This window comes from Molothrus ater, chromosome 3 (assembly GCF_012460135.2).
Source record: "Molothrus ater isolate BHLD 08-10-18 breed brown headed cowbird chromosome 3, BPBGC_Mater_1.1, whole genome shotgun sequence".
Classification (NCBI taxonomy): domain Eukaryota; kingdom Metazoa; phylum Chordata; class Aves; order Passeriformes; family Icteridae; genus Molothrus; species Molothrus ater.
The window spans coordinates 22,975,786-22,995,708 of NC_050480.2; the positions used below are offsets into that span (position 1 = coordinate 22,975,786).

Sequence of the window (19,923 nt, forward strand, 5' to 3'; positions counted from 1 at the left end):
AAACTATAAAGCCTTCTTGTTATAACTAGCTTCAAGCTGAAAACAAAATTAAAATCTCATCCAATAAAACTCTGATAACATCAGCCCACTGTTTTAATGACTAAAATTAAAAGCTTTATTCATATTGCAGAGCAGTCAGAGACAAGATGGAGTAAGCACTGTTCTGACAGGCTCTGCACTAACACAACAGGAGAGAAGCCTCTGCACTAAAAGACAGACAAGTCTAAATAATTAGGGGATTGTTTTTAGAAGTATGGGGCACAGAGCCCCAGAGCCTGAAGGAATATTGGCTAGTGCAGAGGAAAATAAGGGAGAAGTCAAGTGAATCCACTCTTACACAGAAGGTAAACATTAAGCAGAATCCACCTAGGAGACAGTTTTTGGTGAAAATATTTCAGTGAACACTGATTTAAAGCAAACATAAGATAAAAAATTCAAAGGTTTCTGAAAAAAATATTGTGCTGGAACTCCTGTAAAAGCAAAGCAGATCCAGAAATCCATCCTACTTTATAAACAAGTATAATTTTCATAGTACTTTTAATATATTCAAGACTTCCTCTACCATATGACTCTACATGTTAAAATATTATAACTACAGCTTTCCTCATGTGATTAACCAAGCATTTATTTTCAGTCTTTGGAAGGATTTCAAGCTCAAATAACGTGGAGTTTAAACGCAGACTGAAAAAAAAAATCATTTAATAGATAACTGGAAAAAAAATTACTATATTAATGAGATAGGCTGAGTCTAACTCTAGTAATTAAAAGGATGAAAATGCTGAAATGGGTACTTGCCCTTATCCCTCCACAGTGTGAAAAAAGTAACCATCAAGTTGAAGTCCATTTAAAAAGCACTAAAGATGAATAATGGGGATGAGAGAAAAAGCACAAGGACAGGAAAGCAAACACGTATGTGAGTCTGAACACACATGCATGCTCTTACTGACTGCCATGTATCAGTAACAAACTGCCTGAAAAGCAGCAATGACTAACCTCCACATTTTAGTGAAACTGTGCATCAGGCTCACACAGCAAGGCAGAGCTGGAGGCTTGAGTCCATCCATTTGAAGGAGAAGGCCAGGAACACCATACAGAACCAGATATTTCACATAAAAAAAAAGTACTTGAGCTAATGCCAGGCCACCTAAAAGAAAAAAAAACAACAAAGCATACAGTAAAGGCCACCTAAATAGGCCACCTAAAAGAAAAAAAACAACAAAGCATACAGTAAACAAGTCCTGAAACATTAAAAAAAACTGTTAATACTGATGATCTCCAAACAGCAATTGTTCTAAGAACTAAGGCAAGCACCATTTCTTGATAGGATACATAACATTTGTCTCTTCACAAGAGACACAGCACACAAACCCATGCATTTAGGGTATTAGGCACATATACAAAATGGTACCCTCATTCCAGCATGAAGGCACAAATATGCATCTGTACTTCCAGTCTCCAAAATCTCTGGACTGTGGGTGTTGACTGCTATGAAAAAAAACCAAACAACTGACTTATGTCGAGCTAAAAATCAGAATATACCAATATAAGCAATGAACATTTACCACGGGGACAGTAAATTTATCTTTGCAAAAAAAACCCCAACCAACCACTCTACACTTATTGCTCCAGAAGAGCCATAACCAGTGGCTATAGCTGCACGTTATCCTGACATCCCCATGAACACTCGATCCCCTGCTAGACTGAGTCCCCAGAAAATAACCCCTGCTGATGCCTTGTGAAGGCTGACCTGAAAGAGGGGCTAGACAGATTTAAAGAATAAAGAAGTATTTATGAAAAGGCCTCAATGGATACACCTTGGGCCGTACAAGAGCCCAGCCAGGGCTACACCCAAGATGGACCCAAAATGGTCACAAAATGGACAACCAGTCACAAGGTCTCTCACTTTTATAAGTTCTGGTCCACCAGAATATTTGAGTTAATTTTCCAATCTATAGCTTTAGGTTATGAAGTCCCAGCCTTCTTGCTTCTCTCTTCAGTCCACATTGTTTATGCTCTTGGACCTGAGACTCTGGTGGTTGTCCTTGGTGCCAAGCTAGGAAAGGAATTGTTTATCTACCTAGTCTGTGAAGAGAGCTTACCATCCCTTAATATGAAGCTCAGAACTGCAGTACAGAATCTGAAAAAAGCAGTACAGAATCTGAAAAATATAAAAGCTAAAACCTAAGGCATCATTACAAGATCCCCTTCTGCTGCATCCAAAGCATAGAAAACTGGAACTCCATTGGCATAATGTTTAAAGCATATTTCAGTTTTTAAACCCACAGACAAGGTCTCCTTAAGGTCCTGTAGCTGCCTTAATTACAAAGGAGAAATTTCATCAGTGTGCTTGCTCACAACCTCAGGTTATGACACAAACTCCAGCATCTTACACAGATCTGAGATGGAAAATCATACATATTATTATTATTATTCATGCAAGTAACAACCTTCGAATGCATTATAAAGGAAGGTGATTCCTACTAATATTCTAACTGTTTTTTGTTGAAAAAAGTAGTATTGACCAATAAGTAAAAATCCTGTAAAAAGCAGAGGCCAACACCTTTACAGAATTGGTGAGGTCATTCAAGGACCCAATGACTTTGGTGAACTTCTCCATCTGACAGTTGGCATGCAGAAAATCTCACCACAAAGAAGGGAAACTAAAATTATACTTCAATACAGAAAAAAATTATAAAATGCAATTGCTACATCTCCTCTACCCCAGTGCTCTGCTTTTGCTCAGTTATATTACCTAACTTGACTGAAGGACTTGAGACGTTCAACACATTTTTAAAGCCTTCCAGCAGACTGTCCTTGGAGACAAAGTTTTTAATCTGACTGTAGCAGTACAACTCCATGAACATTTAAGTAACCTGTCTTTTTTTTTTTTTTGAGGGGGGGGAAACATCTCTATTGCATTCTGCTGACCAATGAGTATACTATGGATGACAACCAAAAACTAAACATTAAAAATTCATCTACTAGAGTGAAATTCTGGCAGTAATAATGTCAAATGCAAAATTCCTGCTGACCTACACATGGCCAGTATTTTCCTACAACAGTACAACATTTTCAGTTTTGATATCATAATCCATGCACATGATAAGAAACAGTTGTGCCATACAAGATAAAAAGTGATGTTAGAACAAAATACTGAGACATGAAGCTTATGTTATTTTACTTCGGGGCAGCAGGCATCAAGTATTCAATAACATTTTCCCCTGGAGGAAAACAAACAATCAGAAGCACAATTTGGATACTAGCCAATTAGCTCCACATTAGATTACTGCTAAATCATCTGTACAGCCAAATTTCTGCTTTAATTCCCTTCTCATTCAGTGTCTCATTTCTTTTCTGACAAATTTCATTGGAGAGCTGAACACTGACACCCACACAAACCACTTATGAAGATCACAGCTGTCTGTGTAGTAGTAAAATTCAAAATCTTTTGGCTGTGCTTGATGGGAAGGTATTTAGAAACAGGCTTCCAGTCTGAGACCCAAAAAAAAATCAATACATTTGATTTTAAATATAATGATGAAAGATTGAGTTCATGGATACGAAGTCATAATATGCAAGTTGGGGAAAAAAGGCATTTTCACCCTCTCCAATAACACACACGTAGGTTATCATTACTGTAACTAACAGGCAGCTCAGTAGCACTGGCATCTTAAACACAGACATCACATCACAGTCACACCCAGCACAGGAGCTACTCTGCAAGTGGAAATTCTAAGACTCACAAAAACAGCAACACAAAGGTCCCTATCAAAGTACACAGATCAAGTTCTCATTGGTCTTGGGCTCATGCCAGCAGTAGGAAAGTTCTGGCCACACTGGGAAAACTAAGGGCAAGATTCACAGCCACACAATAGCTGGGCTGCAGTGGCAACAGGCACAGGCTTCAAACCTTCCTGCATACCTGAGACACTCCAGTTGCTTTGCATTTGCTTCACTCACTTGCACAAAGTAGCCAGAAGCAAACTGACTGCTTCACCCGATTTAGAAGCATGAAATTAACAATCAAATTCATTAACAATATCACATAATTTCTTCTCTAATTTTTCATATAATAATTCCTCCACACACATGAGCATTATTTTAAATTGGAAACAAGCCATATCAAATGTATATTATAACACAGCTGAGAGGAAAAAGTACTGCCAAGATTCTATCTTTTCTCCAGAATAAATTAATTCAAAGGATTCAAAGTTGAGATTATTTTTTTTAAAACAGGATGTGTTAAGGGATAAAATATCAAGGTAAAGTACCTGATCTTAATCCCATGCATTTCAACAGTCAAGCTGTTTGAAGTCCCAGACTAAAGCAATTTACTTTTATAGAAGCTGGTATTTTCAATTTATCATCTTCCCATCCTTAAAAAATTCTAAGCTTTCCTATGCTTTAAAAATGTATTTAAAAACCTTAAAATATTTTCCTTAACCTTAAGTTTACTGCAGAACTGCATTTCCTAAGTTGCATAGAGCTTTGAAACAAAGATCATGACAAATTAGAATATTTACATGACTTAATTTTAGTCTACACATTCTCAAAATTCTAACTGGTGGTTTTTGACAGAAGTTAACAAACAGAATATTTTCATAAACAAACAAGAAAATGTTTGCATCCAGATACTACAAATCACACTTGACATTTTTCTGTCCTTAAGCCAACACCAAAAGTCATGGTCAACTGTAACTTAGAAGGCAATTTTATGATCAGCACAACATCACAACTTTACCCTTTTTGCAGCTACATTGACCCTATGGCATTATTGATTGGAGATGTTTGTTTCTGTCAAGTACCAGCACAGGTTCCACTAGAAAACAGAGATGAATATGCAGTCACATTTCAAAAGGGTTCTGACACATGGCAGAAGTCTAATAGGAAGCAGACATTTCTAACAGCTCAGAATTTGGGGCCATATCACCAAGTTCAAAATATCTCAGCCTTCCAGCAGCTCACAAGAAGCAAGAAATATCCTTCTGTGGATGGAGGAGTGGCAGGAAAGTACCACAGTGTTTGTCCTGGAGGCTAAGTGCTTATTTTTAGAGAAAGATGAATGGATATAAAGGTTCCAAAGTGAAATTACTTAAACAAGACTAAACAGAACTGTCAAGGGACTCTCAGTCAAGGCATAGACAGGTCTTCCAAGTTAAAGTAAACCAGAAGGCTTTTCAAGCACACATGCTTTAAAGACACCTACCATGAATACTCCCAAGGACTTTGTGAAACTTGGTCTAGTGGAAGGAATGCCCGTGGCAAAGGGGTTGGAATTGGATGATCTTTAAGGTCCCTTCCAACCCAAACCATTATATGAAAATATCTACTGTAAGCATTGTGTTCTTAGAAAATTATAGAAAATACTTGCAGGAAAAGGCTCTCTAAAAAACCCAAGAGTCATCACATTGCACTGTTTTTTACTGGGATAGAGTTAATTTTCTTCACAGTGGCCAGTGTGGCCACAGTGGCTGTGTTTTGGATTTGTGCAGAAAACAGTATTGATGAAAGCAGAGAGATGCTTTTGTTACTACAGAGTTCAGAGAGTCAAGGTCTTTTCTGCTCCTCACCCTCCACCAGTGAGAAGGCTGAGGGTGCACAAGGGGCTTGGAGGAGGCACAGCCAGGACAGCTGACCCAAGGGGTATCCCATACCATATACTCATGCTTAGCATCTGAAGCTGGGGGAGAAAGAAAGGGGGGATGTTCAGAGTAATGGCACTTGTCTTCCAAAGTAACCATAGTGCATGAAGGAGCCCAGCTTCCCTGGGGCAGATCCAACACCTGCCTGCCCAGAGAAGTGAGGCATTAATTCCTTGTTTTGCTTTGCTTGTGCATGCAGTTTTTAATTGACCTACTAAACTGTCTTTATCTCAATCCATAAATTCTCAGTTTTATTCTTCCAGTTCTCTTCCCACCTCTCCAAGAAAAGAAAAGGAGTGGGCAGCTGTGTAGTGTTCAGTTTCTAGCTGGGATTAAGCCACAATATGCATGAGTAAAAAGAAAAGTAGTCATAGAAGCAAGTTAACTGCCAATAGGATCTTGAAGTTTAGCCTACAGGAAAGATTAGAAAAAGAAAACTTACACACATGAACACTTCTTTCTACAAAACAGGGAACAACTTAATATTCTAGAAAAAAAAAAATCAAAGTTTTCTGATTTGTGTTTATATTTCCAGTTTTCAAACAGACCTCAAGATCCAAATATTTCATCAATTTCTCGTTATCTTTATCTTCCAGATGGAAAAAATCTAAGACTCCTCTTAGTATTTCACTACTACTTAGATGAACAGATCCCCTGATTTCAATAGCAAAATGCTGCATGCTTCTGAAAATGAACTCTGAAATCTACTTCCCATCTGTGGATTTATCATAAAAAACTGCAAACACATCAAAACCAGAACCCTACATCCAATTTACACAGATTGCTCTGTAGGTCTAAGTGTCAAAGAAGAACATACATAACATTTCTTCTTCTAACAAAATAAAACATGAGATCAGCAACTACAGATTAAGCCACGTGGCTCTACCTTTGAACAGATCATATTCTAGACTGACTTACATACCCCTCATATGAAATTACCCTTTTGAAGTAGTAGAGCCTAGTTAATAATTAAAACAGTGATAGCTAATTGACACTACCTTGTGCATGCTTCACTAGAACAAAAGGACTGCACCTGGTTAGGACAGATACATGAAACCCACAGGGAATTCCCAACATTCCACCAGGTGTGTACAGCCCAGATGCACATCTATACATCACACACCTCTGGCAAAGCACAGACAGATTCCTAGCAAAATATATTTTCACAACTACAAGAGCTATTAAGATGAATCCAGTGCAACAAGTATATTCAACAACGTATTTTCATACACATTTCTGTCTTCCATCATTCCCTGCACCTTGCCAGATGGATGTGAAGCTTTGCTCAGATGAGCAGGGATAAAGAGATGGTGCTGAATCACCAGGATAAATGTGAAGGCTCGTCAGGGAAATACAGCAGTGTTTCTTCCAACATCTGCATTTTCAGAATCAGACTTAACACACAAATGACCTAGCAACACACATTTCAGTTTCTATACAATAGAATGTACCTCAGCAGAGTGAATTTTACCATTGATAGTCCACGTTGTCATAGCAAAGAAAAAAAAGAATCACTTGTTTCAATTTGAGCTCTTTCAACCAATGCTATTAAACTCCCCATTACCACATGTCAGTGAATTTGTCATTCAGCTGCAGAAGCCTGAAGAACAGACATTGAAAAGGATCACCAATCTACCTGTCTTTTACTCATTTCTTTTCTCTTGCTTCATTACATAGCATATCCAAAAATTACTCTGTAGAACAGATGAACCTCTGCTCTGGCACAGTGTAGCTATTGTTCTGGTATGCTGCAATTCATCAGGATACGGGATTACTGGAATTCATGGTGGCTTTTATTCTTGGTGCCTGCAAATCTACATTTTACACTGTAAAATGTAAAGGCAGAAAATTATTCCAAATTAATGTTAAAACTGAGAAGAATGAACTATCATGGCTTCCATTACCATGGAATATGAGTCTTCCTGCTGTGTCATTAATTCTGAAAGCATCCAATTCTTTCAGCCAGTCTGACTGATGCTACCAGAACGAGATGCAGCACCAACACAAAACCACAGAATTGCTACTAAGCACTGCATTTGATAGTCATCATTAAAATGCACAAATGCCCTGATATTGCTCAGTATGTCAACAACTAACCATCCACAGACACAAACATTTGTGAACAGAGACACAATGATTTGTGAATGCTGGAAAATGCTCACATGCTCCAAACAATGGCTTCCTGGGACCAATAAATAAAAGTTCTGTGATTGCACAGCTGGCATCTTTAAATTAATTCTGTGTTCAGAAATTCACATCCCTTCCACAGACTGAAGGACCATACATATATAGCAAAGAGGCATAGAGTTGGACACAGCCCAATCATATTCTAGATTCTGTTCTGGATGTGGCACCTGATATTTGGTTACTGAAAAGCTATATTGCACCACTTGGTATGTTGCTGCTTATAGAAACTCATTTGCCTCTGATTCCATCCATACAAGAGAAAATACTTCTCCTACTGCTGGGTTACATTCTCCTACTATTTTTTAATTTTATACCTGTGTGCCCTTAGCAATGTTAGTTTAGGTCACTTGAGCATTTCTGCTTTACATGGCCATAAATGGCACTGTTATACACTAGCATTTTTTAACAAGCATTGTTACTCAGGATTTAGTTTTGGAGTATTTTTTTATTTCTTTGTTGCCTCACCTTACAGGAACACCACACAGGGATGCAGAACACACTCTGGCTTCACAGTCAGGAGGAGTAGACTGAAATCACCCTTAGGTGCTGAGAGCAAAACCTCACAGCAGTGCTGCCTTGCCTGCACTTTTGGCATTTACTGCCCATTGCTCAAAGTTATCCCAGAAAAAAAAATGCAGTAGCGGATATAAGCTCCTTAATTAGAAGTGAGTGAAGAACAGCCTCACAGCCTTTCCCTTAAGTTTACCAGGCTATCAGGGCAGCCAGGCATCACAGTGTAAATAGATGTTCCATGCTGTTTTGAAGCTGCTGCAGTCAAACAGGACACCCAAAATTAACAAACCCCATCAGTGCAGAAAGGCTTACATACCATGGATAATCCTCCTGAGTCAACAGCAAGCTGCTCCTTTGGTCTTAAGACTCAGTTATCTGATGAAATTAGTTCCAATAACACAGCATGCAAAGTGACAGAGGAGAGAGCTTGGCTCTGTACAGGAACTAGTGTAGAAGCATGCTGAGATCCATAAGGGTCCAGTGAGACTTAAAAGTAAATTATTTCCAGTACCCATACTCATATATTGGTAGTTCCCTAAAGCAAGTCACAACAGTGGCCTACCACTGATTTGAGTCTAAGAAAACCTATATAATCAATGTGATAAAACCTGCAGAGAAAACATTAAGAGACCAACTTCTAGCTCAAAATCTCATTTATAGTATAAATACCTGCCTAGATTACTACAAAAACAAAGCTCAGTGAGAACAGGGTTACACTTTGAGAACACCTGTCCTAAAGGCAGGTGATTCAAAGCAGCTTGTTAGAATACAAAAATTTAATTTGACATAGGTACCTTTACAGTCCAAACTTGCTCTAACAGTGGCTTTCATCTCCTGTTGCTTTGAGGCATTTTCACCTTCTCTAACCCTCTGTTCAAAATGTATTTTAATTCTTAGGAATAACACACTTTATTTCATCAAATAAATACACAGACAACTTAGCCGTTGTCTATAACATAACTCTCTCCCCTCCCTATAAAAGCAACACTGGTAGTCTTGAAGGGAGGGAGGAATCCATCAGTAGCACCACTGCTGGAATATTTCATGCCTAATTCTGGAGCCTTCCCTGCATTATCAAGTGGCCAGCTTTTTGTAACACACACAAGCACGAGGAGCTAACAGATTTAACTCATCAATGAACTGATGTTTAGAATAGAAAATGGAAACTCAGAACTCCCTTTCTAAACAGTGACTGAGTGAGGAGTGGAACAAACAACAAACCACTGAGGCATACCTCTCCCTTTCTTGCTCTCCATCTGCCCTTGCCCTTTTTTAGATATCAAAATTATATACTAAAACATGTATCAAGTGTGTATGTATGCACACATGGGTACACACAGAGTGCTCACATTGCCCTCTGCTGACCAGAGCCCAGTGCAGTCCAAGTGCTCTCCAACACACACACACACACTGTGGTGACACAGGTGAGCTCCATACCAGTCTGTGTATCAATCCCTGGTGCAAGGGATACTTCCTGCAAGGCAGAAATCACCAAGGCTTTTTCAGAAACCAGTTTTAAGGTCTGGACTTTCTTTGCTTTTTTCCTTCCTACCTGGTGAGACAGCTTGGGAAGTGGGGGCAGGAATCAAATCAAGCACATATGCCAGTTGCTTACATACCATCATCTAAAGCTTTTGCTGATTTACACTGCATTTGTCAGCACTCCTTTTCCTCACAGCTGGGCATTTTAATGAAATACCAGGGAGCTGCAGACAAGGTAGAAGTGGGGGAAGCCAAGCAGCAAAATAGAACTGAGAGGCACTGACTACTACTTTCAGGTTACCTTATTTGCAAGTCCTTCCTTCTACTATTTTTACAAGTTCTGTCCTTTTACTTTTCAATGTGAATGCATAGAAATATCAATCAGAAGGAGATAAAAATCATTCTTAACATCTCCCCTTCTTCATCTCCACAATTAATAAACTCCTTTTAAGTGTCCACTTCTATGACTTGAGTGGGAGAATCACCTTAGACCAAAGTTTAGGGACATACTCTAGACTGGAAAAAGTACAGAATATTTTTTAATTTAGGAAGCAGCTCAGTAAGTTCAACTAAGCTTATGGAGAATCCACATGTTATATTAAGAGTCCGTAGACCACCTTTCTGATAGTGGCTGGCTATAATGTGCATTTAAGTACCTACAAGTGGACATTAAAGAGGTGCAGACTGGGCTTCTTGAACTGGGGGAAGAAGAAAGATTTCTGCTATTGGTTCTATACTCACCCAAGGCCCAGTAAGATGCAGATTCCAAAGGCAGAGCACTACTGTAGAGAGCATGGATATACATGAGGTGAATCATCAGCTCAGCCAGGCACCACCAAAAGAAAATACGAATTATGCCCACAATTAAGATGATGAGATTGGTCTTCACACTGAAAGCTTCTTGTCTCCTCATCTAAAGAAGAAATCCAAAGAAGTTACCTGGCACAAAACTGACCATTTTACTCAAAATACTTATCCTGGGAACTTTTCACTACACCATTTAGAAATTCCTCACACACTCTGTAGAGGGAGTCTCTCCATTCTCAATCTCAGTAAGCAGTAGAAACCAACAAGAAGGCAAACATGTATGTACATTGCACCTAACTGTTGTAAAAAAGGCCAACTGTTGTTAACCTGAACAGAATCCAGACACGAGACTTTAACTCCTGCAACTTGACCTCTGGAGATAATATAAAAAGATTAAAGAAACTACAGCTAGGAAGAAGAAGGTTTTCCAAGCAGCCCTTCCAAACAGGAACAATAACTGCATACTCTTGAAATATCTCCAACTTCTACCATCTGCAGAGAATCAATGACTTGAGGACAGTTCTTAATTTTCCTCCCATAGCATTGCCAAAGTCAGCAAGATCTACAGAATGTGCTGAGAAAATGGAAGTGCAAGTTAAATATCCAATAAGGCAAAGCTTGCAGTTGACAGGCTTCTCAAGAAGCTCCAAACTCTGAGACTGCTGACTGCAGTAAGCACGCTGGCGTATTATTATTGCACCACCTTTCCACACTAAAAGAGAACAGAATCAAAAACCAGAAACACAGGATTGCCTAAAAATTCAGCCATGCGTTATAGATCCATTATTGTGTGCAACATTTCCTTCTCCAATCTCTAAATGGCTCCCAAAAAAGCACATACAAGAGAACTAACCAACTCATCTGCACAGGCCTTCAGTCCCAAGCACAGTACAGTTAACATGCACACTCATTTGGAGGGCTCCTTTGTATCAGCTACATGACAATGTGAAAGCTTGGAGACTACCATTTATCACAGGGATTTGCACAACAGGCCTTCAAATCCATGTCTAGAACTGCTGTGCTTGCTTCAACTCAGCAATTCCACAAGGCCAGTGACAAAGTGGCAGTGGATGCCAATTGCCAGAATTGCTGTTACACTCTCTGGGTCATACAGCAGTCCATTGTCTCCAGCTCCAGAATTTCTGCTTTCCAATGTGCTCAGCAGGAACCCTCATGCCAGGCTCAGCTTCAGTTGAGGGGTTCTGAGAGTGGTCTCTTACAAGAGCATCAATAAAGATTCTCTTTGTATTGTGCATTTTGAATCAACTGCTGGGCACTGCATCCTTGGAAACCCTCTTCTGATCTCATCTGCCAAGGTAATAATACCCTCTGCTCAGGTAAGAGCTCTGACAATACCATTCAGCAAACACATTAGGGTTGTTCAGTTTGTTCCATCTTTTTAATGGCTTTAACCACACATATCTGTACATATTTAAGGAGAACCTTCTGCAAATACAGACATATTATTCTCAATCTTTCTTTTTCTTCTTACACCAAGAATACATGTGCTCTTTGCATAGTTCTTTGCTGAGCCATATCAGGTGAGCTAAATTTCAAAGCAAGGCTCCCCCAATTTTTCCTATCAGCTATCCCCAAGCTGTTTTCAGCTTGGAGTCTCATAGGTCTTCTGAAACAGTGCTTGGAAAGAAAGTACAACTGTCCCTCTCCTGGTGTACAAGGATTTAGTTAGAATTTAACACACTTCAGAAGCTACAAAACAATAATTAGTAAAAAAATACTACCTCAGTTTCTATGCAAGTCTATGTGGACTTTTCCCACAATATCCAGCCCAAGATAACAACATTCAACCTTGCATCTTCCAAAGCAAGAGAAAACAAATGAGCATAGGACTTTTCACTCAAGGATCCACTGGAATCTAGTTTCACTTTCATAAAGCCCCGTATTTGCTTTGGCTTCAACAGAAAATTCCCAAATATAAACAGAAGCAAGCAATCCCTAGGCTTCTATGCATAAACTGAAAAAGCAGTTTTATGGTTTGACGTGTTCACTACTCTACTTTGGCACAATAATTTTAACCATAGATGTAACAGGTTGTGATGCCATTTCTTACTCAAGTATGTAAGAAAATATGGAAAGCAATAAAGGATGAAAACATGGACTTCTCCCATCATGTAAAAAGCAGGCTTGAAAAGAAGCCTGCAAGGGACTAAGAAAAGCATTCAGTACAGTTTGTAGGTTTTATATTTTAAAGAAGCTGGTCAGTTGAAGCAAAGTGCTCCTAGTAAGTCATCAGCTGTTTTCACATCAATGTGAGGAGAAACTGGAGTTTTCAGGAATTCCCAATACAATCTATCAGCTTTCTGTGGCTCTGAAATCCATTTCAGATTTAAGAGCAAGCTTATGCTGAAGACATTAGCTTTATTTCACCTGATGAAGAAGAAAACAAAAAACAGTCCAGAAGCTGCATGCTAAAATTATGAGCACTCTCCAATTGTAACAAAGCATGTCACTGGCTCCCGGGTTGAAGGGATGAACCTGATGTCAGACGAGAGCATCCTGTGAAGCAGAAGAACTTGGGGAGACAGGTTTATGTTAAAAGCTGATATCCAGGACATTACAAAAGTTCTCATGATTACTCAAAATTGTAACATTCCCATAATATTATTTCTGGATTTTATAATTCTGTGGAAGACAGCTTTAGACAACCAAACAACAACCACTGTTACCTGCTTACTGAATTCATCAAAATTCACAAGGGGTCCATTGTGGAATGTAGGATAGTAAAACACATATGCCAGCATCCAGGGGAAGGAGTGGGATGACTTCTGGCTAGGTGCATGCCAGCAGTACTCCAGGCTGAAGCTAGTGCAGAACAGGCAGCGGACAGACACCGTGAAGAGCAGCAGATAATATTCATTTTCAGTGTCGTACCACCTTCTCTGCAAAACAAAACAAAGCCAGATCATGATGGTGCAATGCTGTGCTTTCTGTATGGCAAGACAGCAATGTCTACTCAGATCTCAGCTTTTGGGGTCAGCAGCAGGAAGAAACTAAAGCCAATAGCAGCGAGAACAAGAACCTAAAGTGAACAGCAGTAAACATATGAACAACAAGCACTGACTTTTGATGGAGAAAGGTCCCCCAGAGCTACTGCAGCCAGCATAAAGAGACAACAGCTTGGTTTCAGAAACACGTCAGGCTGTGAAGTACCAGGACAGCAGGAGAGCTCTTCTCACATAAATGAAACATTATCTACCTCAGATTTAGTCCAGTACTACAATATTCAAACCAGCTGGCAACACAATTGATAGCCAAGGGACTACTACGGCTGTAAAGAGAATCAGTCACTCCTGAGAAAACTTCAGGCTGGAAAAATGTTACTACTGAGCATTTATTGATTCTTTGACACTTGGTATCACACATTGGCCAGCAAAAAAAACCAGTCATGGCAAAAAACTTGGAAACATCAGCAAATGTAACTTGGCTGACTGACAATTTGTATTGCAGTGGGCCCCTTCCTCAGCAAAGCAAATCACAAAACTGACCACACCACAAAAAGAGATTTTACACACTCATTCCCCCTCCCCCTGAACATCAGGGCAACAACCCTTATAACAAATGTACTGTTTTTCCCATTGGTCCAATGAAATACAACAGGACACTTTCTCACAACTTGTCAACGGTTTTTCCGTATCTGTACCACCCAGAAAAAGCCACTAGACAAAGAGCAAAACTGAGCTTGCTTACAGCTAATTGATGCAAGTAACTCATTTGTACAACTCAAACTGTAGGAGAAAGTCTTCCTCCCTGCAGAAGTCACAGTCACCAGTAAGTACAGGCACACTTAACCTGAGTAACTCCTCGATACAATCCCAAAACCCAGCACCTTAAATTGGCATGATTAGAGTTCCAATGAAATGTGTCTAATAGAGCACTAGTGAAGTAGTATCACACTCCAGTGCTACTGAATACCACTCACACATCATGGGACATACTTTTATTCCAACGCACTGGCCACTGGCCACTACAATAGAGAAATGTGACTTTAACTGGAGAAGCTCCAGCACAAGTCACTGCAGTGCTACTGCTTAGGATTCCTCAAACCAACCCCTGCTTATACCAACTGAAGGCACAGTATGCTGCCATAGAGATAGATGCCACTATAGACAACCACCACCATAATTAATTTGATGCTTAATTAGTCCTTCTCACATTACCTTGGTTTCTTCCACAGCTGGTATGCGTAAAGTGGCCAGAAGGATAAGGGAGCACAACCATGTCAGGAGTGACAGCTGAAACTGAGCCACAGCAAAGGAAATAGCTGCGTGTAACAAAATGACAGCAAAGCCTTTGATTCCCAGTAACAACCAGCAGGCAGCCATTCCATAAACCATCAAGCACCATGGTTTATACTGTCACAAAAAGAAAAGTTAACAATCTTTTAGTTTAATTATTTCTAAAGAAAAAAGGCACTCAATACCTGTGCTACCTACACAGGTTCTGCAGTAGAGACAAATATAGTCAACAGGTGAGGAACACACATGAAAAACACAGAAACCCAACTGTAACCCTAAAAGTGAAAGGGAAGATGTTTCTGTAGTAGCATCACGTGAAAACCAGAGCCTCACTAATTTGAGGGAGAGCATAACTTCTTCCTTTCCTTCCTCAGACTAGCAGGTGTGACACCACACACAGATCATTTCCCACAATCATACAATCATTTAGCAATCATGCCAAAACCCAAGCAGCCATCACTTTACATACTTCCATCATAAAGGAACAGCTGCACCCCTCTTATGTGTACAAATCAAACTATGCTGTTTAATGGCTTAAAACAACACAGAGGCTTTTAGAGGTTGGAGGCTGAAGTCTCCAAACATTAAGGCAACCAACCCCCACACACAATTACACACCACAGCATGAGATTTACTGCTGCCAGTGGCCTCACTGCATAGCTTCCCATGGCCACAGTAAACAAACCCATCAGAAACTCCCCACTGTGAAAAAAAATCCCTACATACCTTCTCCACCAAGAGCCTGGACATCTGTGATACCAGCAGGTGACCAGCCAGAAGCCAAAGAATACGTTCCCTTCCCCATTCAACCCAGTAGCTCCACTCAAAGTCCATGGGGTCCTGTGGCATGAAGGGAACTGGTCACTATGTGTACCTGGCCATAAGGGACAAAGGAATACCTCCAAAATAACATTGCTGTGTGGTACCCAACAGAACTCCCACATCTCAGGAATACCAATTCAGCAATCCAGTTGGATCACTTACAGCAGTGAACTCAGCACCATTTTCACTTCCAATGGGGCAAAGTTCAAGAAAACAGAGCTTTAGATGGTGTAGTGACTCCTCAGCCTCACACTGGTGCTGAAGCTGAGCAACTTCAGCTCTCCTGAGGGATTCAGAGAGCAGCTCTGCCTTGGAATACCAAGAACTTCAGTAGAAAGGTACTTTGCTGGAAGAAAAGTGTAACTCCCCATTTCAGCAAAGCCTAGTTGCAATCAGATGGAGTTAGGCCAGCTGGAGTTACCTGTGGCAGGAGATTTTTATCTAAATTAGGTAAGAGGGATCAGCCAGTAGCCCCATGTCCAATACAGAGCCTTACTAGAAGTTCACCTCAACTGCCTTAAAGCTTTCTAAAAAGCACATATCAAAGGTCCATTACCAGCACTGATGGCAGGCCTAAACACCAAAACACTTACACAGACATGCATTCCTGCTTTTGTGTAAGCAATCCTTAAGATTAGTTGCATTATTTGCTTTTGACCTCACAAACTTTTTAAGAAATGCAAGCAAGCGGGGGTAGGGATGTGGTTTTTTGTTTGGGGTAGAGGACTGCCAGTTTTCTTACTGTTTTAGTTTTGGTTTTTTTTAATACCAACTACGTTTCTTTAAGACCTTACACCTTAAAATCCGTTCTCCTCTATGCTGTACTACAGGCCAACCAAGAGAAAAACATGTTAATTGACATTAAGGATTATCCAAATCACCCAGTAACAAGAAAAAGGGGGAGAAGGCGCAAGAAGTGTCAAGGTTGATCAGAGTTTTAAGGCCAAACAGTAAAATAGAGGGTTATCAAGATACATAGCAAAGGATAAACACTTAAGCCAGGGATCAAGAAAAGGAACAGAACTTTGGTTTTGATTATTAGATCCAGAGACACCCAGCCAGTCTCTCTTCCCCATCAGAAACATCAGACTAAAATTAACTATAAAGATCCAAATCTGCATGTTACTATAAACTTCTAAAGCTAAATCAGAAGCTTGGATGCACAAAGGGCATGGAGGCATGATTATTCCCACAAAGCAAGGCACTGTCACCCCTCCTACCTTTTTTAGCCCCCGAAAGAGAGTCCCTGGGTCCAGCCCAAACCTTCTGTCCATTGCAGCTTCATACTCTGAGGGAAGAGCAAACCTTTGATAAGGACACAGCAGCCAGAGCAGGAAGAGTCAGGGGTGGGTTCTTTGCTGCTCAAGAGCAACACCGTCCCATGTGGTCTCCAGCAGTGAGGATACCCATATCCAGGGAAGGGCAACTCTCCACATCCCTGCTCACTAGGTGGGGAGCCCAGCTGCACCACAGCTGCGCCCCATAGTAGTGGCAAAGCAGTTTCCCAGAACCAGTGTTTTGATTCCCCCTGGCAACAGGGACAGTAGCAGCAACCCACCTTTTAGCACACAAGACCTGCACTAATCCTCACTCACTGTTTTCCAGAACTGCCTGGTGTCTCCCACCAGAGCAGAAGGGGGACACAGACTCAAGAGTGGCCAGTACAGCCAAAACAGGGAAGAGCTGCTCAGAGAAGCTGCCTCTAGAGCACTCTGCCACCACACTTTGCCACTTCTGCAGAAGACTTGCTGGGTGCAGGACCATGGGTGCATAGCTTTGTACCCAGTTACAAAGAATACTAAAAACTACGTGTACAATGTTTACAATTACTTTCCAATAACTATCATCTATGTTAGACAGTGAGCTTCTACTCTAAACCAATCTAAAAGGGCCAACATCACAGCAGAAGATGAAGGCCAAGAAGAAGAAAGGCTAGACACGCCCAGATTCTTCCATCTTGCCACCTGAACCCCCATTGTAAAAACCCCAAAAATCTATTTTTCACTCTGTGATAAATTCACTATCATTCTACTTAAACTTTCGTGGCATGTAATTCTTCATGTAAGGTTAGTAATTGTTTTTTCTAAAGGCTAAATCAAAGGCACAGGGGTCTTGGGTCTTGGGCTCTATGCCAAAGTCTCTGAGCCCCCTGGGCAGGGGCTCGAGTCCTGCAGGGCAGCCAGAGGAACTGCTTGGGTTCCAACAACAGAACTTCTTCCACTGCTCTGCAAACGCCTATCTGGCACTTCTGTTCTTCCTTTGAGTGCTTCAAGAGCCAGGTAGTCATTAATGTAGAACTTTGTTAATTAAAGCCTAATAAGATGCAATATATATTCTCTGCAAAGCCTCTGTAGCTTGTTATACTTTTATACAACCTTTATACTTTTTATACAACCTTTATTTCCATTTAAATACCAATGTGCAATAACACAGCTTCTTTTCATCTACAAATTGTACTTAATTTGTTTAAAATCCTGCCCTTGCTCTGCAATACATAGGTCCACAGCTCCAAACCAAGCCACCACAGCAGGTACCAAGAGGTTACACAAGGCAGAAGTAGGTGTTTGGAAACAAGCTGACCACAAAACTCTACAGACAACCCAACCATTGCTCTGAGTCCTGGACGAGAGCTCCAGGCAGGGAGCACCAACTTGCCCTAGGGCCTCTCTAGGTTCAGACCCTGGCAAGTACCATCAGAAGGCACAGCTGCTTCTGAACCACCCACCTGCAAGGGGCTGTTGGTGACTAGCCGTGGAAAACAAGAGAATTCAAACCAAACTTTCCTGAATTTTCCCTATCTGAGTAGCTGAGCTTCAGAGGTCTCCCTCATCTTTTCCGTGACAGCCACGTCCGAGTACAGCATTACCGAGGGCAGTCCTAGCACTTAAAGGCAAAAAAGCCCTGGGACAAAGCTCTCAGCTCAGGTGGCATCTGCCTACTGCTTCTTCGCACAGAGCAGGCTGGCAGCTGGGAAGAACACGGAGGCTCCTCGCACAGGAACAAAGTAGAAACCGACCAGAGCGAACTCAAACAGCCTGGCCAGCCACGGGCGGGAAGCTGTGCCCGAGCGAGCCCGCCCACGTCGCACACTTACTTCGGGACACTTGGTGCGCCTCGTAGAAAGCGTAGAGGTGGGAGCCCACGGTCAGGAGCCCGTAGAGGCACAGCTCCCAGGCCGGCAGCAGCATCGGCACGGAGCTGCTCCCGCCGGCCGCCTCCCTGCGGGGAAAGAGAGACGGGAGCGGTGTACTGGCTGAGGGCAGACGGGCACCGAGCAGCGGGACACGGGGCACGGCACCGCGGCTCCAGGAGCCCGCGCTCGCTGCCGGGCCCGGGCTCAGGGGCGGCCCCGCTCCGCTCCGCCCGCAGCTATCGGCAGGGCAGGCGAGCCATGCCCGGCCGCCGCGGGTCCGAGGGCTCGGCACGGCCCGCGGCCGGCGGGACCCTCGGGACAGAACCAGGACCGGATCCCGGCCGCTCTCACCCAGCCGGGACAGACGGGAAGGGAGGGGAGAGGCCGCTGCCCCCTTACCTGAGGAGGGCTGTGCCGCCGGGAGAGGAAGGAGCGGCAGCAGCGGGCTGGGCCGGCTGAGCGGAGGCTCCACACCCGCAGGCGGGAGGGCGGCCCCGCCCGCGGCCGCTCCCGCCACTGGAGCGACCCCGCGGCCGCCGTGCCCGGGGTCCGCCCCGCGGAGGGACGGCAGGGGCGGAGCGGGGCGGAGCGGAGTGGCCGGCGCTGCGCGCCCGCGGCCGAACGCTGGGCGGCGCTGCAGCCCGCTCGCCACGGGGTGTGCGCGGCTACAGCGTCGGCGTAGGCAGGTACGGGGTGTGCGTACACTGCGGGGGGAAAATACGCAGCTGCGGGGGTAAATACACCTATGGGGTGTAAATACACTTATAGGGTGTACATGCACAGCTACGGGGTGTAAATACACAGCTACGGGGTGTAAATACACTTATAGGGTGTGCCTACACAGCTACGGGGTGTACATACACTTATAGGGTGTGCATACACCCACGGGGTGTAAATACACTTACAGGGTGTGCGTACACCCACAGGGTGTAAATACACAGCTACGGGGTGTAAATATACAGCTACGGGGTGTAAATACACAGCTACGGGGTGTACATACACCCACGGGGTGTAAATACACAGCTACGCAGTTTAAATACACAGCTACGGGGTGTAAATACACAGCTACAGGGTGTAAATA

At 42.2% G+C, this 19,923-nt stretch overlaps 1 protein-coding gene across 1 annotated transcript in view; it reads right to left on the reverse strand.

The window, feature by feature from the left end:
* Nucleotides 1–19,365, reverse strand: part of HHAT (hedgehog acyltransferase) — a 146,985-nt gene extending 127,620 nt beyond the window's left edge. The window contains exons 1-8 of the mRNA XM_036381189.2: nucleotides 19,242–19,365; nucleotides 18,804–18,928; nucleotides 16,930–16,997; nucleotides 15,614–15,727; nucleotides 14,810–15,004; nucleotides 13,319–13,531; nucleotides 10,566–10,737; nucleotides 994–1,144 (exon numbers count right to left, since the gene is read on the reverse strand). Coding sequence (XP_036237082.1) covers nucleotides 994–1,144; nucleotides 10,566–10,737; nucleotides 13,319–13,531; nucleotides 14,810–15,004; nucleotides 15,614–15,727; nucleotides 16,930–16,997; nucleotides 18,804–18,897 — 1,007 coding nt within the window. The 5' untranslated portion in view covers nucleotides 18,898–18,928; nucleotides 19,242–19,365. The remainder of the gene's footprint in view (nucleotides 1–993; nucleotides 1,145–10,565; nucleotides 10,738–13,318; nucleotides 13,532–14,809; nucleotides 15,005–15,613; nucleotides 15,728–16,929; nucleotides 16,998–18,803; nucleotides 18,929–19,241) is intronic.
* Nucleotides 19,366–19,923: the final 558 nt, after the last annotated feature.